Below are 25,506 nucleotides of genomic sequence, written 5' to 3' on the forward strand. Positions count from 1 at the left end.
AAAACATAACCGCTGTTGCCATTCTTCATTTTTACAATATATATGTGCTTACGGTGGCCAAGCAATAAGTTTTTGGCAAGATAATTGTTTGCCTAGTATTTTGGAACAGGCCTTTCCAAGTAACCTGTTATTTTTATAACAGGTACGATTAAATAACAGGTGAAAAATACCTGTTCCAGAAAATATTAGCCATCTTTATTTTTTTCAGATATATCATGCTAAACCTTTTAAAAAGCTAGCGAAACCTGTCTAATATTTGCAAATTTTGTTCGTAGTTATTTACCGTTTTTTTAAATTATTTTGGCTAGTCCGGAGCAGTTGGCATCTCCGTACCATTAATAAAAATAGGAGGGGTCCTAGTTTGCTCCCCTGGGGAACACCGCTATTAATAGATCTTAAGGTTGAGAAAAAGGTGTTGCACTTGACCATGAACTTTCTGTGTGTTAGGTAGGATCGTATAATTAGAGTAAGTGGTCTAGGGAAATTGTATTTAATTAATTTATAGATTAGTGCATCGACCCATACCTTGTCGAAGGCTTTAGCCTAATCGAGAAAGACGGCACCTGTATGTTTGTTGTGTAGCCATCCTTCATGTATGAGATAGACAGAGATGCCAACTTGCTCCGGACAGCAAATATATATTTTAAAGTGGTAGTTTATCATTTGTGATTCTTGGTTTAATAAATTCAATTTAGTAGATTTTCATCCACCACTATTTCTAAATAATTCGTAGGCTTATATAATTCACCACTTTATAGTACTTATGTCACGCTATACCATTTAAAAAGCAAGCAAAAATAGCAAAATATTTGCAAAATTTACTTTGTAGTTATTTACCGTTTTTTTAATTATTGTGGCATCTCTGGATAGATAGCTATAGAGAACAGGGCTGAAAGCCTATATATATCAAGACGGAAAAGAGTAAAAACTGGTTACAAGCAAGTTTCATTTTTTAGCTTTTTTTCGGGAATAATAAATATTCATAACTACCAAAAGTTTTTAAGGAGTATAATTTTTATATTGCTTCTTCGCTGAGAAAAAAGCAATTACAGTGAAATGTTTATTGTTGTGAATAGATTAAATAGTTCCCTACCAGTATTTTCTCTTTTCCGTCTCGCTTTCATGAGTGATGGAGATGGTCTTGACGAAGAGCACAAGGTGGTTTAGTGTGATGACTGCAACCAATCTTCCCTGAAATGAACAAATAATCAGAATAATTTTAAGTATTGATAAATATGTAAATAAGAAGGAAAAAATTTGATTCCAATTTAATTAGTAAATTCACAATTTTCACTTCCACAAAATTTTCACTTCTAACAGTTGACCATAATATGAAAATTTTCACTTCTAACGCGTCGATTACTAACAGTTCACTTTGAAACACAGAAAAGAAGTCCAAATTATATTGACTGAGAGAAAATCTGTCTTGTCTAGCAGATATTAAACAAATAAACAAAACTTTTATTTCAAGCAGGTACCTCGAAAAAATTATGAAACTTCTTTGTTTTCTACAAAAGAAAATTGTTTTAATTTTTAAATAGGTTTAAAATTTACTAAATCTGGTTACTGGTTTAAAATCAAATTACTAAGAGAAGCATTATTTAACTATGTTTGGCTATAGCATCAATTTCAGCCGATAGCTGCGTTCCATTAAAATAAATTTGCCTATTTCAATGGAAATTTCATTGCCTCTGAAAATTTTAATTCATCTAATAAAGTTTTATTTTACGAAATATTTTGGAATTTTCTTTGCAAATTATTTTTAAATCTTCTTACGTCATGCTAAAAATATATGCTTCCAAATTAACTTGTGAGTAAAAATATTTTGAATAGTCGTCATACCTATCGAGACAATAATTATGTCATGACGGTTAGCTGTAATTCTCAGCACCTATAAAGACCGTTTCTTCAGGTATACTGTACAATCAAATTAATATATGTAGAAGATGATTTGTCTCCAAATAAAAAACTAGGATAAGTAACACCTATTTTTTGCGTGAAGTTTTTCTCCAAAATGCGAATATCATACTCTCACACATTACACTGAGATTGTGTTGATTATTTATTTCTAAAGTAAAAACTTACGTTAAGGAACAACTACGAAAGATTCTTTATTAAGAGTGTCAACAGCTCGGAAGTTCTATCTATATGTAAGTTAGAAGCGTGCAATTGGCATCTCAATTACCCCAGCCAGATTACAAATTAAAATATATAACAAAAAATCTTCCGAAACAATAAATAAAAATTATAATATTTTATATGAAATAATATAGATTTTTTATGAAGATAATATTGATAAATATAGATGGAAAATATAGATTTTTATGAATTTTTATTTTACAGGAAGATATTTTATGAAGATATTTCTTATGAATATATATAATTTTACATTGCATACTCCATAGTCTTTAAGTTAACTAAAATAGTCAAATAAAATATTCATTCTGGATACTACGTTTATAATAAATACCCTATAGTGCTTACAATTTGGAGTGGAATTTTAAGAATGAAGTAGGCGTTACTTTCATTTAAGATCTTATTCAAAGTAAAACGGCCGTCCTTCTCTTTTTATTCTAAGAAAATATTGCTTCATACCAAATATGATAAGTGTAACTGCTCCGGACAAATGCAGACCTGCCAACTTTTAATCCCTACCATTATCATTTTTCCCAGTGGTATTAAAATGGAATTAAAACTTCAATTTTATGCAAACAAATACGTTGAATTTGAAAAAAATTAAGTTGACAACAATGACTTGACTTGATATGATGTAGAACAAAGTACCTGCCCGCGAAGCGGGCATCTCACTTCTTCATCTGGCTAAATTTTGCCATTAGGCAAATGTAAATAATGACTTTAGAAAGGGTAAATCCCACAGAAAAAATTTCTGTGGTCGTCATTTGTGGGCTCTCCGTTTCTATGCCTTTGCAGCTGGGAGAAGGGATTGGAGTAATGTGACTAACTCCGCGTCCTTCAGGAGTTCCTGCAGCTCTCTAACGATGTGTAGGAATCTGGTGGCTGAACTGGCAGCACTCCGGTGTTGCCTTTTCTTTTGTGCTGTTTTCTTCCTCGGCCTGGCACCGCAACCTGTGAAACAGGCCGGGTGTTCGCCTTGGCAGTTGATACAGGTCGGAGGCTCATCTCGGGGCTTTGTGCAGCTGTAGGAGAAATGCGCACCAGCGCACTTCATGCTGGCAGGCGGGCGTTGCTGTGCAGTTTCTTTGGGTGTGGCCAAAGCCCTGACATCTGTAGCATTGACAACAACGCCTATGCCTATGTGAGGTGGGTATCTAAGTGTCGGCCCCGAAGGGGCCCTAACTCATTCATCTTAGTGGTGTTGGTGGGAAATTGCCGAAGCAAATCTAAGTTGGAGGTGATTCAAAAGGTGAGGCAAAAGTTCATCATGTGGCTATGGCTGGCATGGTGGTGAGAGTCAGTAGACTAGGTCTTGAGGGCTGGTAGAAGAGAGGAAAGCAGTGATAAAACTGCTTCATCCTTGAGTAACTCCTGAAGCTCTTTGAAGATTTTCAGGAACCTTGTAGCATTGGAGTGAGAGTCTTTTGGTCTGGTTGAAGAAGCTCGTTGTTTTCTCTTTGGCCGGGCACTGCAGCCTGTAAAACAAGCTGGGTGATCGCCTTTACAGTTGGCACAAGTAGCTGGGAGGGAGAGTGGCTTCTCACAAGTATAAGTGAAGTGTGCTCCAGCACACTTCATACAAGCAGGTTCGTTGGGGCAGGATTTCTGCGTATGATCAAATTTCTGGCACTTAAAGCACTGAATGGCGTAGCGCCCTCCATGAAATTTTTCAATCTTAACTGGCAGAGTCAGTAGAGTCTTTTCGTTGAGAAAGTCCCGATGTTCAGGGGTATCTGGAAATAACACTAGGAGAAGGGGGAGGAGCTTGTACTCGTTGTCCCGCCTCTTTCTTAGCTGCTCTATTCTGATTGGACGTCGTCCGTTGTCCTCGATTTCTTTGCGGATATTGACAACAACGCTTCGCTTCTTGTTGGTTGGCCGGGGTGCCTGAGGCCGGAACGGCCCTATACCCCTTCATCATGAGATGAGTTCCTGGAGGTGTTTCCTTCTGGTACTGTAAATCTAAAATTGAACGTAGAAAATTAGTAATGAGCAAGTTGCTCAAGTAGTATCACATAAGGTGATGCCATTTGTGGTTACATACATAAAAATACCGTGCGAAATAATACATAAAATACAGTTCAAAAAGTGAAAATTAAACTTCTAATGTGAAGTTTGTCTAGTATTGTACGCCACTAGTACAATTTTTCTCTGTCATCTCTTTCATAATCTCTAACATCTCTTTCATTCACACTAGTCATACAGTTCTCATTCTCATTCTCTTATTACAAATCTTAATGATTTTGTCAAAGCTTATCAATCTTTTCCTATATAAGGATTGTCCAGTGTATTATAGTGCCATTATACATGGTATTGGTCCATTACATTTTATGCCATACAATAATTATTTACTTCTAGTTAGAAGTTTGTCATAGATATATCATACTATCATATCAACCATATCATTCTTTCTTTATGTACAATATTCATTCATTCTTGAATTTTGCCCCATTACAAAGCATTGTCAGTATAATAACAAATCTATACGATTTTGTCTGCTTATATATAATATTTACATGTCATGTCCGAGTTAGGTTTCCATATTTAGTGTTTTCTATTGCCATAAATAATGCCATTGAGTTTTCTCACATGGTCAAAATTACATCACTTGTGAAAAAGTGTGCAATTGGCCTCAGGGAGGCGTCTTCTGCTAAATTTTCGTACTCAAAAATTGAGTCGAAATTTGCTGCATTGCAGTCTAGAGCCTTTTTAAAAAAGTTTCGATTCAGTTTGTTAAAGTGATGTTCGAAACTGTCCAGTTCTAAGTCCGTGTGTATGTCAACATTTCTCTGATACCACTCTGCGCCAGTTAGTTTTCGCAGGATCTTGTTCTGCGTTTTTGTGAGTTTCCCAAGCTCACTTTCTGATACATTACACCATGCTGGCGAGGCATAGGTCATGATTGGCCTTATCATGGAAATGTACAGTAGCCTTTTTAATTTTAAGCTCATTTTTTCACTGTACATTAATGATTGCAGTTTTAAAGTTGCAGCATTGGCTTTATTCTTCACGTTTTTCACATGATCCGACCATGTCAGTCTGCTGTTAATGACTAGACCTAAATAGGTAGCTTTGTTTACTCTCGGTATCACTTGATTAAATAGTACCAGTTCATTATGCTCTCTAATTGATTTCCTGGTCTTCTGGATAATCAATAGTTGGGACTTTTGAGCATTGATCTCGAATTTCCAATCTAAACACCATTCCTCATAATCATATATCTTTTCCTGTAATTTCTCTATCGCCATGTTCGGGTTGCTAGATCTCACTATGACACCTGTGTCATCAGCGTAAAATGCAGTTAAACTGTTCCAATCGCCCCTATCGATTGGAAAGTCGTGTGTAAAAAGGATATACAAAATTGGTCCGAGTATGCTACCTTGCGGTACGCCTGCTCTGATACTCCTCACCGTGGAGCATACGTTTTTCATTCTAATTTGAAAATTTCTATCTGCCAAATAACTGTTAATAAATTTTATCAAGCCTTTAGGGAATTCTAATTCTATCAGTTTGTAAATAATGCCTTTGTGCCATACTCTATCAAACGCTTTACTAATATCTAGCATCAACAAAGCCGAAGTCTGTTTTAGATGTAGTCCTCTGCCAACATAATCAACTATGCGCAACAACTGTTTAGTAGTATCGAGTTTCGCCCTAAACCCGTACTGCTCATCCGGTAAACAACTTAAGTATGGTTTGAGCCTAGAATATACTATTCTTTCTAGAATCTTCCCAAGAGTGCATAGCAAACTTATAGGTCGATAACTAGTCGGAGATAGTAAGTCTTTGTTTGGTTTAGGAAATAGTATAATATTTGCAGTCTTCCAAATCGCCGGAAAGTAATTTAACAATAAACATGCATTAAATATCTTAGTTAGATATTCTATGTAATGATCTGGTAGGGCTTTGATCATTTTGTTTTTAATATTATCTAAGCCAGGGGCTTTTCTATTATGCAGTTTAACTATTATCGCTTTTACTTCTTGAAAATCAGTGCTATCTATCAGCTGAGGATCTCTATTTTCGCTCAAAAACTTATCAACGCTTTCATTTACTATCCTATCATTATGATGATTAAAATTTTGATTTAATGAGAACTGTTCTTCCATACAGTCCGCAAATACCTCAGCTTTCTCTCTTTCTGTGCATACAAAGCCATTGCCAGATCTTAGTGGCTTATTTTTCTGAGGGTCCGTGCGCAGTGCTTTCGCCAGTTGCCAGATGCTATTATCTTTTACACATAAACTTTCTACTTTTTCGTTCCACTGCCTCGTTTTAAAGTTTTTGCACATTCTCTTTATCTGTCTGTTAAGGTCTAAGTATTCCTCTTTAAATTGAGGATCTGATGTTGTTTGAAACCTCTTCCTACACCAGTTTCGTTGTTTGATTAGGTATTTAATTTCTGGTGGGAGCCTTAGGAAGTTGACCTTATACTCTCTAGAAGTACTTGCTTCGGTATGTGCCTCTTGTATGGAAGTTTGGAAGTGCCTTATTGCGTTATCAATGCAGTCAGTTGTATCTAGGTTTTGTTCTGCTATTTCGTTTCTTTTTAGGATATTTTCATAAAGGTTCCAGTTTGTACTATTAATCATTCTTGGGCTTTTTTCAATTGCTACGCCAACAGAGGTTAAAACAGGATGATGATCTGATGATAGATCATTTATCGTACTTGCAGCCATTGGTACTTTCATATTAGTTAAAGCAAAGTCTAATATGTCGGGAATCTGATTTCTCATTACTGGGTAGTAAGTGGGCTCTAAAGGTGCTACCACTGTGAGAGAGTATTTATTGACCAACTTTTTTAAATTTATTCCGTTTACATTCGACCTGTTACAGCCCCATATCGAGTGTTTGGAATTGTAGTCGCCAGCTACAATTGTGTCATAGCCACCTTCAAACATGCATTTTAGCTGTGCCTCTGATATGGTATGAGTGGGTGCGTTGTAAAGACCCGCTATTTTAATTGTATCATTGTTGTAGTTTAATAGGATAGATACATACTCAATACCATTTTCGTTTATCTGATCATACTCATTATGATTCAGACTGTTCTTAGCTAGGATCGCTACTCCACCTCCTCTGTATCTTCTGTCACATCTATATGTTGTGTAATTTGGGACTTTAATATTACACTGTTTGTTAAGGTGAGTTTCTGTGATAACAAATACGTCGGGATCGTATTCTGTTATAAACTCTTTAAGCTCCACTAACTTATTTTTTAGTCCGTTTGCATTCCAGTTGAACAAATTCAAGTGGCTTTTCCTTGTGTTTGTACTACTCATCATGGGTTATTGATTTTAGGGTTTTTAGCAGGTCTAGTAAGCCTTCTTTTTTGATCGAATTTACCAAGTGTTTAAGCTCAGTCATTACTAATCGAGCATCACCTAAGGTGTTCAGATTGTCAGTATCCATGGTCTCTGTTTGTGGTCCGATTTTGATACCCCATACGGGGTCCTTTGTTTTGTCCTTTTGGGTATTTAGGACAATTTCTGAAATTTGAGGGGTGCTCGCCCCCACAGTTTGCACATTTCGCTGGACTACTCTTACTTTTTTCACATAAGTGGGTGAAGTGCCCCTCTCCACACTTTAGACATTTTATGTCTTGATTGCAAGAATCCTGCACATGATTGAATCCTTGGCATCTGAAACATTGTGTTACATGGTTGGTCCGGCCCTTATATGATTCAACTTTGATCTTTAAGTTCATGAGGAAAACTAGATCGAATATCTCTTTGCTCTTCTCCGTTTTGGGCATCGTCACTATAAAAAGTGGGAGTTTCTTAAGAGCCCCATCTCTGAAACTTTTCATCTGTTTCACCTTTTTTAAGGTGAATCCTTGTGCAATAAGTGCACTTTCTACTTCTGATTCCTCTGTGGTCGCAGGTATATCTTTTAGGACCACTTTAAGCGGTTTTTCTGTTTGCAGTTGAAAAGTATGAAACTTTACATTAATTTCTCTGAAATATCGAGTAACACATCTATAGTCATCTTCACATGATAAATTCAGCTTCAAAGTATCCCCGAATACTTTTCCTGTAAATCCATTAATATGGATTTCTCTCAGTATCTTACTAATCGTAGTCCAGGTGTGACTGCTATCATTAATTATTATCGGAGGGACTTTCCTTTTTTTGTTCTTTTGGAGTTGGAAATTTCTCTCTAACTCCATATCTTCCAAATCACTTTCTGAGGCCTCTTCCTCACCTTCCATTTCTTTTTCTACCACTTCCACAACTTCATTCTCCACTACTTTAGGTTTCTTTGTCTGATTACTAATTTTGTCATCGCTATCAGACGATACCGTGTTTACTTTTTTATCATCATTCGTGCCAGCTTTTCTGCTACTCTTTTTCCTCTTTTTAGAGGCAACGTTTGCATAGGTTTGTTTAGCCGTCATTTCTTTGATCGGCTCAGTCACTTTCTCTTTTAGAGTAGGAGTGGGCACCTCCTCTCTCTGTGTCAACGCTTTTTGTAAATGTCTATTTTCTTGTCTCAACTTATCATTCTCTATCGTGAGATTATCAATCTTACGATTTAGTTCTGCCATTACTTCTCGCAATCCTTTTAACTCTTCTACCATACTAGCCAGTGCCCCATCACTGCTACTTTTAACTACACTTACGTTACCCCCACTCATTGGAGGTAACCAGCCATTCTTAATCGCCTCTAAATACTGCTTAACGCTCTCTCCGTTCATCGCATTTGCCCCTGATGCGTGAACCGCTACGTCTAGGCCGGGTACCGCCGCGAAGCCCGGCGGGAAGCCACCGCTGCTTCCGACGCACTCTCCGGTATCAACGTTTCCTTTCAACACTTCACTATACTGCACTTCAGGGGGGGTTCCTACCTGCCTAACCGTGTTGGAGTTAGATGTTTCTCCCGTAGGATACTCCATTAACTCCTGTTCCAGTAGCCCTGTGGCTGCGATGGTGATATTCCTTTTCGAGAGCCCTGAAAAGGGCTGGAGTGAATCACTCAACTCTGAAACTGGCTCAACAGTCCGGATGCCCGATAACCCGGGGATCGAGCCCCCGCAGCACTCGGACCCTGCGACTGAAGAGCACCGAAGGTGACCGCTACCTCTTCCACCGGAAGGCATCTTCTTATCAAGAGAGAATCTCTTATCAGGAGCTAAACTGGAGACGTCTTTCCTCTTCGGAGTCAGGAACCTGAATGGGTGGGTGGTGTGGTGACAACAACGATAGTAACGCATATTAATATATAAGCTTAATTTTTGTAAGAAATAGTGGTGATCAAAATCATTTAAAAATTAAATTTATAAAAGAAAAAATAGTATATATTTACTATCACTTTAAATATGAAAATAAAATCTCCGTCTAAATACGGGAAAGTTGGCAGGCATGCAAATGGCTTAACAACCTACATCCTTGAACGAAGATTCCAAAATGTTTCTTCCTACCCTTTCAAGAATTTGTGATCTCCAAGAGGACTTTTAATCTTTTAGGGACGGTCGACTCATAAATGTATTCGTACGGAACCAGAATCAGGATGGAAAGAAAAAAAATATGCGGTAGCGCAAATTTAGAAAAGGCTTTCTTTTTTTTTTCCAGTTTAAAAGTCTTATTTTTGCTTTCACTTTAATTTTAACATATCTAATAAATGTTAGTTTAAAGTGTTACTATATAATTTTTATATTGAATTAAGTAAAGTAGTGATATGTTAAGAAAAACTCCTCCCCCAAATAAACTGCTATAGAAATATTTTGCCTATCAGTTCTATTATTTTCACCCAGATTGTCGCCACTCTAAGAATGCATATACATACCTGCCAACTTTTAATCCTTTCAACGATGTTATTCGCCAGTGGTAGTAAAATGAAATGCAAATTACAATTTTAGGCAGAAACATTTGCTGTATTATGAACAGTATTACATATTAATCTATATGCTTAATTATTTTAAAAATAGTGGTGAATTAAAAATATTATAAATTAAGTTTAAAAATGCAAGGAATATATAGAAAGCATACATTTCACTACCACTTTAAATATAGAAATAAAATTTTACGCCAAATGCGTAAAAGTTGGCAGGTATGCATATATATATGACTCGCCCATCTGGAAGAAGTTAATCCGGTGTTGTTGTCGCCAAATAACAAATTTTCTTATTACGAAAAACGCATTTCCTAGCTCATTTGAAAAAGCGAAAAGGCTTAAGTATCAACTACCAAATACCAGAAGAGAAAAAATTACAGAAAAAAAGGCAACTTTCTCCCTCCCTAAGTTTGAGACACAATTTTTTAAAAAAAAAATTCCTAATCATTATCTTTTCTCTGCCCTTCTGAGAATTGTTATCCATTCTCGAAGAGCGCTTTTAGAGTTTGCTTGAAGCAAGTGTTGTCCTTGGATAAGCTGCGGAAACTAATACTTGGTGCACTGGAGTACCTAGCCAAAATGGCCACCTCCTTAAATTATATGATTACAAACTGAATCAAAGGCCATTGATATTAAAATTATTTGGGTTAGTGAACTTAATGTTAGGTAGTTAAATAATATTCTGGTAAAAGAAGATAGAACAGGGATAACACAGACAGGTATTAACATGAACAAACAAAAAAATTATTTATTATAAATCAAGCACACAAGATTAATTAACTATTCGTTACAGTCTGTTGAAAAGCAATTTCCATTTGCAGTTGAACCCTATATAAATACTTCATAGCAAATCATACTGGCCTACAATGACGATTAACGCCTACAATCATTTTAAAGCTTAATAAGATGAAACTCTTCCCTCTCTTTATGAGGAAAAGTGGTCTACAATATGAGGGCAAAACAATATTCGTTTCCAATTTCAAAGCCTTTTTAATTTATGAAAAATATCTTACCTTTCACAACATTATATTTGAGAGGAATAAGATACAATATGAAAAACTTTACATTGCATACTCCATAGTTTTTATAAGTTTTAGCAATAAAAAGTCATATTTATTCTGGATACTATGTTTAATAAATACCCTACAGTGTTTAAAATTCGGAGAGAAACTGTAAGAGAGTAATGGGCGTAACAACCGGTTACTCGATTTTACTCTAAGAAAATATTGTTGTATACCAAATATCAGAAGTAAAAAATTACTGCCCACCAGCGGTAAACTCACTTGTTACGTTTTAACAAGAATTATATAAAGAAAAAACCAAATTTTTTCTGTTTGCTGCTGCCCTTATAAGACAAAGATATCTCTAAGAGGGCTTTAGTAGTTAGGACTTGTTCAATATAAAAAAATATGTAATAGATATAAAAATAAAACTGTATTCAAAAACATATTTTTGAAAAAAACTGGTAGTAATAACAATTTAAAAAATTAATATTCTTTTAGTAAACTTTAAGGTCTAACATAGGTATGGCCCAAACAACTTTTGTTGATGTTACGATTTTGATGTTACTATTTTTACTGACGGAATGAAACTAGGTCTGTGAATCCTTTGACGCGCTTGAAATCAACAACCAGTAGGGGAGGAAGCAAAGATGTCTTTCCTTAAAAGTGCGGAGCAGTCTAAGATGTGTGAAGCTCAGGTGGCTAAGCCTTAAAGTGACCATTGGCGAGAAGCGGGAAGCTGTTGTTAGAGCTGGAAGTGTGAGATAAAGACCCGGCTTCCTACCCTTCTATCAGTGAACTTGTGGAGGTGACAAGTTTTCAGTTTTGTGGTTTTATTCGAGAGAGTATCTCTCTTGAGTCAGCTGAGTAGAAGTGGAGGAATGATGACCTAAGCCTTCTTTAGCAAGGCTATCAGCCATTTCATTCTTATAGATGTTAATAAGTGAAAGGATCCAATGGAAATGAATATCATGTTGATTGGAGATGAGCTTTAATTTGTTCATAAAACATATAGTTGTTGTGTCCGTTTGGTCAGGTGTTGAATCATGCCGCGGCTGTCAGTAAGCATCAGAAGATTGGTATGGTTACCTTTATTCAGGGCAGGGCATACAATTGCATGACATACAATATTCTGTTATTTGTAAATGTGTTTAATAATTTCATGGGTAGATATAATGGCTGATATTGTTTTTAAAAATAATAACTCATTGAAAGTACAATGCAATGGATAATATATTCTGAAAATTGAGAATCGTGCAAAACGGCAATCAATGTTATGAACACATGCATGCGCCTTAGAGTTCTGCTATTAGGGAAATTCGGCGTTTAAAAGTGGAGGAGAAGAGAGGGATATGGATGGCTACTGAGGAGACAGATTCCGGTCATTTTTGTCTACCATTGTCATGCGAATTGTAACAGAATTTCAATGAGTTTAGTTATAATTGTTAACTTATTGCAAATAATATTAAAACTTTAAAAAAAAAAAATCATAAAATCCACCAGATGCTGGTAGTGAATAATCAGAACAAGTCAAAGCCAAATGTTGTTATCCCGTGGTAACTCTTGCAGGAGTAGTTATCTTTATTCTACAAGTTTTACTGTTCACCTGGCTATCAATTTTTAACCGTTAGTGTCGTAAGTGCATCTAGTTTGCCCTTGGTGTTGCTAAAATGATCAAATATGGAAGCTGGGAGCAAATTGTAACCCTGGTCACCAGATGAACAATGTTTCTAACTTTAATGTTTAAAAAATCCATCCAATACGGTTTGTTTCAAGGCTGACGGCTTGAAACAGTTCAAATGTCCATGGGTGAATAACAGTATTAGGAGGTACGCACTAATGTTGGATAACGGTAATGTCTGCACACGGATTACAGTGGGTTTAAATTTCTGTATTATTGTTATAGTCAGTGCCGTTCCTGGCGGGTATGCAGCGAATGCCCCGCACGCAGGCGCCCAATTTAAGGGGCGCCAAATTCATCAAAACTTATCATCAAAATTTAAGCATAGTATATAGGGGCGCACAAAATTATTCTTGCACGTAGGCGTTCGCCACCCCAGGAACGGCACTGGTTATAGTAACAAACTTATTCGAGTGAGTAGATATACAATTTAAAGAATGACAATCATTTTCACTTAGAAGTACAGATCCTGTAGTTGGAATGTTGCGATTTGCGCTGTGTCGAGAATCTGAATGATTAGACTTTTTGGCAATAAGTGGTTCATTATTGCAAGAACTATGTGTTTATGGCAGACGGGAGCGGAATATTCGGTATCTTGTTAGATTCTTGAACAGAGAGTAAGGAATATTGTGAATGGGCTTTAGGCGAACCTCTTTGAACTGGACGTAAACTGCACTTAAAAGAAGAATGGTCAATTTGTTCACGTAGCCAGCAAGTAATATCTTCAGCAGAGAATTGTTAAATAAAAATAATGCGCGCAGCCAATAGGCTGCCTTCCTCTAATTGGATGGTATTCCATTCAAGAATTATTGCAAATAGTTTAAATATTGTGCATAGCCTTTTTATCCATTTTTTAGCTGCGGACATCAGTAGGAGGGGGGGGGGTTCACCAGCCATGATTGAGATGAATAAAATACTATACGAAAAATTTTACTTTGCATACTCCGTTGCTTTAAAAAAGTGAAGTAAAATAAATAAAATATTCATTCTGGACACTATGTTATCTAGTATAATAAATACCCTATAGCATACCTGCCAACTTTTACGCATTTGGCGTAAAATTTAATTTCAATATTTAAAGTGGTAGTAAAATGTATGTTTTCTATATATTCCTTCCATTTATAAACCTAATTTAAAATCTTTTTGACCACCACTAGTTTTAAAAACTTTAAGCATATATATTACTATGAAATATTGTCGTATAAGTCCACATAAGCTTTATCCAAAAACAGCATATATTTTGGCCTAAAATTGTAATTTGAATTCGAATTTACTACCACTGGGGAAAATCATCCGCGAAAGGATTAAAAGTTGGCAGGTATGCCTATAGTGTTTACAATTTTGAGTGAAACTCTATGAATGAAGTAGGCGTTACTTTCATTTCAGCGCTTATTCGAAGTAAAACGGTCGTCTACTCGTTTTTTTACTTAGAAAATGTTGTTTTAGACCAAATATCATAAGTGTAAGCGGTCCGGACAAATGGCTTGACAAAGTATACATCCTTAAATATCTTGAACGAAGATTCCCAAATGTCTCTATTTCAACCTGACCTTCCAAGAATGTGTGATCTCCAAGAGGGCTTTTAATCTTTTCGGGACTGTCGAGTCATAAATGTATTCGTATTGAGGCAAAATCTGGATGGAGAAAAAATAAAATGACGTAGCGTAAATTTAAACTATTCTTATTTTTTCTAATTAAAAGGTCTTATTTTTGCTCTCCCTTTAATTTTAACTATTAATGTTAGTTCAAAGTGTTATTATATAATTCTTATTTTGAATTAAGTAGTGATATATTAAGAAATCAAACAATTCGTTCATGGGCTGAAATAGTGGCACAACTGAAAAAAAAACACGAATTTTGGACTAAGAACAGGTGTAAATATGAAAACATATTCCTTCAGCAGCAATATAAGCACAACTCATAATTCAACTTGAAGGTAATCTTCAAGTTGAATTATGAGTAGGTTGAATTAGTTGAATTAGGATTCAATACAGTTTACGCAAACTAAAGCATTTTGATTAGCAATGAAAACTTTAAACTCACTTATCTCAAAACATTATTTTTTTTAGTTGTTCCGCTTTGTTGCCCATGAGCCAATTATTACCCCGCACACAAATAAATTGCTGTAGAAATATTTTGTTTACCAGCTCTATTTTTTTGACCCTGACTGCCGCCACCCTGAAAATGCATATACAGGGTGGTCCTAAAATATATGTCAAAAATGTAAAGGTAGGTAGAGGGGACCTAAATAAGCATATTTCGTATAGGATTGTGTGTGCGGTGATGCCGCCTTGAGCCAGTAGGGAGCGCTGATGACTCCGGCGTATAAAAGCGGATTCATAATTTCCCGCACTGATCTGAAACAGCATGCATCGTTTCACCAATGCGAAGCTTGCCGACGTGCATTTCATGTATGGGCTGCACAAGGAAACAGATTAGCTGTTCACAGGATGTACAGGGAGCGTCAGAAATCACCTGGACGCTGTCTACGGCCAGCATTGGATAGGACGGGGTGATCCAGTTCCCTTGCCACCGCGTTCTCCTGATTTAACCTGCTTGGATTATTTCTTTTGGGATCATATTAAAAGCCTGGTGTACGAGAGTCCCGTCACATCTGAAGAAGATCTTGTTGAACGCTCGTCTGTTGCTGCTTTACATGTGCTCGGCAAGCCTGACGTCTTTTCTAATGCACGCCGATCCATGCGTCGTCGCTGTGAATCTTGTATCGTTGTTGGTGGCTGCTCTTTTGAACCCCTATTGTAAACTGTTGATAAATTTTTATTTTCTTTTGTCTTTTCAGTTTCCTTTGATTCATATTGCTTTACAAGCTAGAGCTTTAATGTGCCATTACTGCACACACATTTCTTCCGAAATATGCTTATTTATGTCCCCTTTACATTTTTGAAGTATATTTCTGGACCACCCTGGTTATTGCTCAGTCATGTTACCATTCCAAACCAATGGCTGAGGACGATGAGCGTTTGATTTGTGTACGAAAGTTATCCTCGAATTTTTGAAGAAAAAAACAACAAAATATATTTCTTATTAGTTTAACTGGTAGATACGTATGAAAAAAAAGAAATTTTATTTTACAAGTGGTTATTTGTTTTTATGTATTTCTACCTGATGAAATTGTGATTAATTACGTAAATCTGGTAGACTGTTCACGGATTAATAATTATTTAACAACGTTTATAGTTTTTTTTCACTTTTAAGTAGTTTTATTTTACTGAACATTTTATTTTTTAAAACGATACAGTATCATTATACAATGGCAGATTCCAGACACTTTTTCTCTCCCAAATTAACAGCTGTGGAGAATTTGGTGAGCTGCGTAGCACAAAGACAGACACGAAGCCACGTGGAACATAATTAATTTAATTATGCATCAAAGTTTGCCAGAAACAGGCGGAGTTAACAAAAATATAACACAGTTACAATAAAATACATAAACAAATAATAATTCTAAGTTAGGTAAAAGACGTTGGCGAGAAAGAACTATATTTCAAGAAATTTGATGTGTGAAACGGCACTTAATTTAATTAACTTCAAATTAATTAAATACGGTGCTGTATCATCCATCAAATTATTTGAAATACAGTTTTTTCTCGTTAATTAACATTTTAACTTGTGTGGAAAAAATTAGCTCAACTTTGAAACGACATTTTGCTTATAACGATGCTGACGTCATAGATCATATGTGTGAGTATCAGTGATCTTTTCCTTCTTGCTGTGCAAGTAACCAATTGTCTGATATAAAAGCTAATTTAAAATAGTTAATGATAAAACGATGAAAAATGCCATCCTCCTCTATAAATATTATCAAAATAACGCTGACTTTTATAGGTTAATACGTTTACTATTGTCTTTTTATACTTTAGTTATGAAATTGAGTTTCCGTCGAAAAAACGTTGATCGTATAGGGTTCTGGAGTCGAAAAATATTTGGGAATCACAGTACCATAGAACACTAAAAATGTCAAAGATAAATCGTTACACATGGAATTAATTTCATTTATCTTATTAACCCTAGCTTCACTAAGTCATGGTTCTAGTCATGGTTTCTCTCTCCACAATGATAAGTCAAGAGGCTTTATTTTTAGACATGCTGTAACAGGATTACTGAAAATAGAATAGACAAATTAATTAGTTTCTCAGCAACTATAACTAACAATGATATTTGCAAGATAATTGTTTGTAGTTTTCAGTTCTAGTACTAAATTTCAAAAATACGGTTGAAAATAACTTTCACTAACAAGATATTTAAAGCCGTGGTGGCTTCTGGGATAGAGCACTCACCTCCCAATGAGGTATCGGATTCGAATCCCAACGATGACTGGTCACAAAATCCGTACACGCCTAACACCCACTACAGTGCTGACATAAAATATTCTCATTGGAAGGGGGATCACGTGTTAAAGTCCCCTTGCCTTCAAGCTAACATGGGAGGTTATCCTCCCATGTAACTCAAATGCTGGTTAGCTCAATCAAATAGACCTCCACGCAGGTAAGTTTCTCCCAATATTTGATGCAAGAGTTCCATTGTCTTTTGGATTGGGTTCAAAAATACAAGGGTACGGAGTTTAACATTTATGAACTCAGAATTGCGTCGGCTGATCAATAATAGTTATGTAATATAAAATGAAATAACAAGAAATTGAAAATATTTAAGCTTATAAATAATAATGCATATAAAAAATAAAATTCCAGTTAATATATGCAAGTTTTTCTGGTTTATATATGTGAGCTTGTTTAACTTACTTTTTCCCAGGTAGAGCAAATGGGTATCTACGAACTTTATCATATCTTGTAGTGTCACAAAGCCAGCGTGCCACAGAGAAAGATTTAATAGTTTCCAGTTGATCTGAAAAATATTTGAAATGAATTTACCTTTAAGAAATTAAATTATATACCGTAAATTTTGCCCCCTCTTTGTTATATTAATGAAATTTAAATCAGTAATTAGTCTTAACCTCTTCCGATTATTATTTTTCGCAAGTGCGTCGTTTAAATTAATAATAATACATTTATTTTAAGTCATATTGACCAATGGAAAAAAAGGATAGCGATAGTTCAATGTAACATCTGTTTGTCCCCTGCACTTTGCTTCTTTGAAATATCATGTTTTATATATTTAGCCAGAGGCGTGATGTCTCAAAGGACAGGGATAAATGAGCGCCCTATGAAACGGCTCAGGTACGAATCCTAGCGATGGCAGGTTGAAATGACCCATCACCTCCAAATCAGAAGGCCTCCACACGGTTTCTTTTAACCAGTTATGCGCATGAACCCAAATTCTACTTTAAAAGAAATTGAGAGAAATTTATCATATATATTTGAGAACTGAATCTGTAGTGGTAGTAAATAAGACAAACCAATAATATTCAGAATTTAAACAAATTTTTAGACTTATATTTTCCACCACTTTCTTATTTCTTTTAGATTTTCTATTAAATGGCTCTTCCGTTAACTGGTTTACCTTCATAGTGGTCTGATTGGACTACCTTATAAGAATCCGTGTGGAGGCTCTTAGTTATAGGAGGCGTTCACCGACCACAATGCTGATGTAAAATATCCCCAGTGGTAGACTGATCATGGGTTAGAGTCCCCTTGCTGTCGAGCTAACCGTAGGAGGTTTGGTGGTTTTTCTCTCCATGTGAGGCAAATGGGAATTAGATCCATCAAATAGCCCTCCTTGAAGGCTAGTTTCTCCCAAAGCTTGATACAATACTTCCCTTTGTGTTATAGTCAGGGATCAAAATTACACTGCTATGGATTTGAATATTGGTTGCCTTCAATTCAGAACTGAATCGGTTTTCAAGGCCGGTAATAAATATATTTGGTCAAGTTTCAGAGAGCAAGAAAAAGAGAACACCCGAATATTTTTCGATTTCAATGATCGGATTTTCACGTACTAGGATTCGCTGATTCAAGAGCATAACTCTATGAGTCACTGAATTTGTGTAGATGATATTTACAGCACATGAACGTACTTTTTCTGAATAAACGCACTTTTTTTACATAGGAATCGCATTCTTTACCCGAATAGTATGGGTTTAGGGGGTAGTCGAAATCAGAAAAATATGTTCCCAATAATTTAGGTCAGAAAATAGTCAACTATTTGGACTTTTTAAAGTCAGTTTTTTTTAAATGTATTTTGCCTTATATCAGAAACTGACGAAATATATTAAAATATTTTGCCTCAAAGATAAAACGAAATCATCCCCAGACTATTTTATGTGAAATATAATATTTTAGGATAATTTATTATTTTTTATTACTTAATTTACTTATTGCAGAAAGAAAAATTTGAATTGTATGGCAGGTAATTATTTACACCGAATTTATTTACATTATTTTATACGACAAAATCCAAAATTTCAGTAAAATTAATCGGATTAAAAAAAAATTGAAAACTCATCAGTAAGGATTGATTAGACTTTGCAAACGATTTTTCTCCCTCTCAAGCTTTTGCTTATGGGTGGTGCAGCTGATTTTCCAAAATAACAAGTGCTATCAGGCACAGCAGGCAAGAGGTTAAAGAGTTCGTGAAAATCAATGTGTAAGATTTTGTACGATTTCAAAAATGTAAATTTGAGACTGTCATTTTGGTATACCTTGAATATTTCAGACAATAAATATTACATTTTTTGTTGTTTCAGTGAGATTAATTTCAAGGATTATTTTTAAAAAGGGTATTAATAATTAAACAAAAATAATCATAGTTTTCTAAAGGAAAAGCATAAAACAACTTCCATTTTTTTCCCTTTACCTTTTGTGAAAGGATATCTTCCATTTTCATGTGTATAGAAGAAACTGTCACCAAATTTTAGACGATGAAACTGAATGGCTGATATACACGTAGCAGTAGGACCTGTCACACCCCCTTCTATCGGTTTCTCCACTGTCATTCCAACCCATAAGTCAATATCCCTTACGTCCCTGATAAAATAAGAAAAAAAAAGAGATAGATGCAAAAGTTGAGAAACATTCTTAATCAAATAACTACTGCAATGTGTTCTTAATTAAATAAAAACTGCTATAATCAGTGCAAACTTAGCTACATCGGAGAAACTAGACGTGCTTTAAAATTCAGACTTAAGGAACACGATAGATATGTCTGTTATTAAGAATTCTATGAATCTTCAATTGCACATTGTTGGAATCTTGAGCATAAATTCAATTTCGACTATGCCAAAATTACTTCCACTCGAGTCACATCAGCTTATCTTGATGCCCTGGAATCTTGTTTTATTCATATGAATGGTGATTCTCTTGTTAACGACATTAGTTCTTCGCCACCTCTCGGCATAGCGTGTGAAAATATATTTTACCCTGAGTTGTCCGTCTCGGCCACTGTGGTTTTTCTTCTTCTGTTTTTCATCCTTTTTTTCACGTACAGGACGTTGGGCTACCGAAGAGGGGATGCCATCCCCTCTGTAGAGGATCAAAATTGTGATGGCATGTCTTCGGGTCATCCTCAGGGATGTGTCCCAGACTGTCGCCAATAGCCCACTGTGCATCCCTAGTACGACGTAAATGAACTACAACATCATCCTTTTTTTTCTCTCTCGGGTGCAGTGGTTTTTTTAGTTTTATTTTTCCATTTTCCTTAGCTTTATTTTTCCATTTTTTGTCGCCAACTTTACGTTTTTTCTTTCAAATTATTCTTGTTTCTTTTCATTCATGTCTGGCAAATCTTGAAAATGGGTGCCTATTTTTGAAGCACGTCGAAACATGTCGACTGTTGTTTCTTATTTCTTAATTTTGAAGCGAATGAAGTTTTAAATCAGGTAATATTCTTAATTAATGCAACAAGTTGCAAAAAGTGCTTTCAGATTTTTGAAATGCTACTTTTTATACAAGAGTAAAACGAGGAGTAACGCTTAAGTAAAAGATAAAAGTCCCGTGTACTATTCAGTTTTTTAAGTTCATTTATAACGTTATTGTCTTTATAATCAAACAATAGAAATGAATTAATAAAAAAATAATTATTTTGCTATATAAGGCAAAATTAACGGTCACTCTGGAAATGAGGTAACGAATGACATTTTCGTCGAAAAGGCAACCCATTTGCATGTATTGAAATGTTATTTTTTAATAAATATAGAATTATTTTGAAAGATCTCTTCCGAAGATAACTTTATTTTATGTTTGTTTCTTAAAATGTTTCGATATTTTACAAGTGGATGTTTTAATGTTTACCATATTTTTAGAAAAGATCATATTTTTACCATATTTTGAGAATTTTTTTAAAGAAAAGTCTCGTGTTTTAAGAGCATTAGTAGTCATAAACTTCTTGTTAAAATTTTTGTCAAATTTTCAAACTGTTCATGTTTTGATTTTCCCCTTGTTTGTAGATGTTTCTTAACGGCTGCCTCGCTGTAACTCTTCTATTTGAAATTGTAACTGTTTTCATTGGCTTTGTGCAATTTCATCATCACAATATGTTCGCTACTTTTATTCAATGTTTTCACTGTTTTTATTCTTCTTTGCTGGATGCTCCGCCTGTTATGCCTGAACACTCAAACCCCTAAATTCTGTTTACTGAGTAACTACTTTTGTTAATTTTAAGGTTGCACTAAAATTTTTGCGGCTTTCTGGTTGGGAGGAGGGAATCTTTGGATCGTGTTGAGTTTGTTGCTCTGCGCGCCAGGGCGCCCAGCCAACATCACTCAGGATTTTTTCTGGTGTTACTTTTGCCTCTCTTGCCCATTATTCCGACCTATTGTCATAGATCGTCACCAAACCTACCTTTGTGAATTCTCTTTTTTTTTGCTGAGTAGTCACGTGCGCGCACTTTGAGTCTACAGTATTTCCCGGATGCCCCCTGACGGGGACGGGACGGGGTTAAGCTTTGATTAGTAGTCGTGAACCTAAAATTGGGTCGGCTGTTCTACGACGTTTGTAAAATAAAATAAGATAGCCCATTGTGCACCTGTAGTGCGATGTAAGTAAAATACCCACCTACCCATCCATCGTTCCTGAAACTTAACAACATTTGGAAAGCAATTAAATTACATTGCGACTATAAAAAGTATGTTTCAAATTTTTTCTCCCATTGATTGGGATAATATGCTTCTTACGTAAATTTTATTTCACGATTGAATACTTGAGTTGTTTCCTTGCCGTATTTGCAGTACTGAACAAACAATATGAGTAATACTGAAGCAATACTGAACTGAACTGAATAGCAGTACTGAACAGAAGTGATGAAGCATTACTGAACAGAAGTGATGAAGCATTACTGAACACAAGTTATGAAGCAATATTGAACACAAGTGACGGAGCAATACTGAACACAAGTGATGGAGTAATACTGATCAGAAGTGAGAGCAATACTGAAGATGATGCTCCTGTATAGTATCAAACCTTGCATGATTTTCATTTGCGAACTTTTAACGTCACTTTTTGTTATTTACTGACATAAATATTTTCTTCTCAAGTGTGTTTAAAATGTCACTATATTAAAATTTCACTAAAGCATTCAACAATCACATTTGAGGGTGAAAAACAAAAATCTTACTCGTATATTTTCTTCAGAAACTCGACACTATCTTGTGACATTCTGTTTAAGAGATCAGAAAATGTTTCGATCCTGGTTTTCCCCTCTGAGCACTTCTCAACCACGTCGGTGTAGCTTGAGAGTCCATGATCTCGCCCTCTTTGGATGTTGATAGCAGCGATATCAATTCCGAAAGATGCTTTGGGTGGTCTATAAGTGGGAAAATAGTTTTAATTGACACTATAGTATTTTCGGTTAAAAACATTAGAGAAACAAAGAAAAAAGATGATGCAAAACGATGATTCCTCCATTAGCGACCTTAATACGAACACAAGGTTCATGCGGTCCTTAAAAATTTAAAAAAGAAGAAAGGTACACTTCGAAAAACTGTATTCTCAACTACGCTTAATATTTCTAAGAAAAAAATTAACTAGTTTCGAACTTTAGAGTTTAGTTTTTTTAATTTGAAAGTGCGTATAAATAAAAGAAATTTGTAATTTTTTTCTTAAAATTGAAGTATCGAAAGTACTTTTAAAAATTTTAAACCCATATAAACCCTGAAATACATTGATTTTGGTACGAAAGTTTTCCTAATTGCAATGAAAAGATATTAGTATTTTTTTTTTTTTAGATTTTACACAATATTACTGTAAAAGTCCGAAGTCGAGTGAATCCTAGGCTTTACTTTTAACTTTAGGATTTACCAAAACTGCTTTAGGATTTACCGAAATATACTTTTAATACGACTTCATTTCGGACATTTACATAGCCTATGCGGTTAAACGGAGAGTTACCAACACCTTCCGGTATGACACCAAAACGAGGAATTATTTATTATTGAATTTTTAATTCTCATATATATTGTGTACTGATTCATTATAGGGGACAAAAACATCGCCAACTGTAGGACAGCATATTTGAGACCATAAAGGTAACCCATTCCCTATACAAAGCAATGTCACTTAACTCTAAAAAAACAACCAGTATATGTATAGTATACCAATCAGTTACAGTTAAGTTATATCAACATTCATCATCGGGTATACTGGATCGTGGCACTTAACCTTAAAAAAACAATTTAGAGTATTCATGGCAGTGGCACTTAGCCTTAAAAAATGTCGTCAGTGCTGGTTGAACCAAAAAATGGCACTCACATCCCATTATTAATCTGTTTATTAAAAATAATTGACAGCGATTATTGTTGATTGATTATTATGTTTGGTGTTGGATTTGGCGAAAAAAATTTAACCATCGTAACGGCTTTTAACTGAGGAGAACCGTATATATTGTATACAGTGTGTCTTAAAAAGTTTAAAACACACTTTAAAATTTTTAATTGAAAATATATAAATTGATTTAATTAAAAATATAGACGATTTGAGATTGTGCCAATGAAACTGTCTCACAATTATTTTTCAAAAAGTTACATGAAATTAAGGAAAAAGAAAACAATGTAATATTTAATTCCATTTCACGAAAGGTGATTCCATGTGAAAAAGCTGAACTAAGACACAATTTTCTCGATAACCACATAAGGGATTTCAATGTTTCTTAAAAATAAATTTGGCAACAGTAAAACAGAATCTCTCGCATCTGGCTTTTACCAAAATGAATTGATAATTCCTAATTTTTAACGTAAAGGATTGATCTTTTACCTATCCAATCTGGTAAATCCTAGGTTTTACCTTTAAAACCTTCGGGCTTTTACAGTAATATCAATCCTGGAATCCTAGCTTTTCGAATTATTTGAATCCGTTCAAAAATTACGATTCATTTAAGCATAGTCTGTTTAATTTCGAAAGCGTTAAAATCTACATTAAACAAACACTTAAACCCCATACATTTTTCTATAATGTGCAAAACTAGAAATTCCTTGGTTTATTTCAACATTAATGGATTTTAAGGGGAATTAATTAATACTAAAATAATATGAAATACAAGAAAGGTTAGAGCTGTGAAAACTGCTTTTGTACCTGTTTAGAACATTGGAACAAGAAAGAATCCATCTTTTATAAAGGGAATTTTTTACCTGTGCAAGTAGTCAGTGACATCAACCTTCACAAAACGGTCATACTTTTCAGATGGGGCTTCACACGATCCAGTGATGTAGGCGTCCAACTGTCCATTATAAACTGGACAGAAGTAAGAGTATGTAAGGCTCATTCTTATCTCCGGATAATGTGTGCTCACAGCTTTTGGCAACATGCTATGCAACCGAAATGATGCAGTATTGAACTCAATGAACAGGAAAGGTCTAGTTTTTTCATCATACAAAGAAACTGCATCCACCGATAGATTGTATTTCTTCATACTTTCTGGTCCTACTAGCCATGGTAGATATTCTTGGTAGACTATATTTTGCTGAAGAGCAACGACTATTCTCCTGTTAAAAAAGCAAGCAATAAAGCTTTCAGATCCAAAAAGCTGATTAAAAAAATCTTTTATAAACATAAGCATTAGAATATTCCTTTGTTGATGGAAAAAATGATATTTTAAAGACAGCCGATCGGCCTGTGTAGGGGGCAGGGAACTGCTCCTGGGTCAGAAGGGTTCTGGGTTCGAATCCAGGGCAAGGCATGGATGTTCTTTCCTTCTCTGTACTATCTGTCCTCACTGTGGGAGCGACGTTGGCCCACCTAATATGGTGCCCCTGAAAGAGAGGTCAACAAAATCGCCCTGTATATGCCTGAATTGACGGATGATAACACAGGTGGGCATTGGAAAAAAAATATTTTAAAGACATAAACATGTATTCCCAGCTTTAAGAATGACGACTATTATCCAGTTGTTGGAAAAGAAAAACAGATTTTAGAGCTTTTAGCATGCATTGCAAGATTTTAGAGCAAATACTCTTTCGTTGATTAATAAAAATAACGGATATTAGAGTTATAAACATACATTCTCCGGTTTTAGAAACTCCGAATATTCTCGTGTTGATTGTAGAAATCCAAATTTGAGGATTATAAACACAGATTCTCTGCCTTACAAACAACAGTTCTTTGAAAAAGATCTAAACAATTTTTTAAAGCCGTAAGAATATATAGAAGCATTGAATTAGAGTGATAAGATTTAGAGTAACGACTATATTCTTGTTGATTTTATAAAGCAAAACAGGTTATAGAATTATAAGCATAATTTTTTATTATATATATGATTTTTACAAACAACTAATGTATTCTTGATTAAAAAGAATCTAAACTTTGTTTAGAGCTATAAAGATATAGAACCATTAAGATAGAGCTATAAGTTTTAGAATAACTTCTGTTCTCCTGTTGTACAATAATGTACAACAGTTTTTAAACTCTCAAACATAAAATTTAAGCTTTTTAGGCAAACATTATTCTTCGTTTT

General features: G+C 35.0%; 1 protein-coding gene across 1 annotated transcript in view; it reads right to left on the bottom strand.

Annotated features, from left to right (window-relative positions):
* Window positions 1–15,842: 15,842 nt before the first annotated feature.
* LOC122268573 (peroxidase-like) overlaps window positions 15,843–25,506 on the bottom strand; it is a 40,706-nt gene continuing 31,042 nt past the window's right edge. Inside the window, exons 9-13 of the mRNA XM_087163460.1 lie at window positions 24,185–24,538; window positions 22,177–22,365; window positions 19,423–19,592; window positions 17,412–17,514; window positions 15,843–16,772 (exon numbers count right to left, since the gene is read on the bottom strand). Coding sequence (XP_087019586.1) covers window positions 16,706–16,772; window positions 17,412–17,514; window positions 19,423–19,592; window positions 22,177–22,365; window positions 24,185–24,538 — 883 coding nt within the window. The 3' untranslated portion in view covers window positions 15,843–16,705. The remainder of the gene's footprint in view (window positions 16,773–17,411; window positions 17,515–19,422; window positions 19,593–22,176; window positions 22,366–24,184; window positions 24,539–25,506) is intronic.

The sequence above is a fragment of the Parasteatoda tepidariorum genome, chromosome 5, assembly GCF_982258835.1.
Source record: "Parasteatoda tepidariorum strain Cologne lab strain chromosome 5, Ptep-v5.0, whole genome shotgun sequence".
NCBI classification, from domain to species: domain Eukaryota; kingdom Metazoa; phylum Arthropoda; class Arachnida; order Araneae; family Theridiidae; genus Parasteatoda; species Parasteatoda tepidariorum.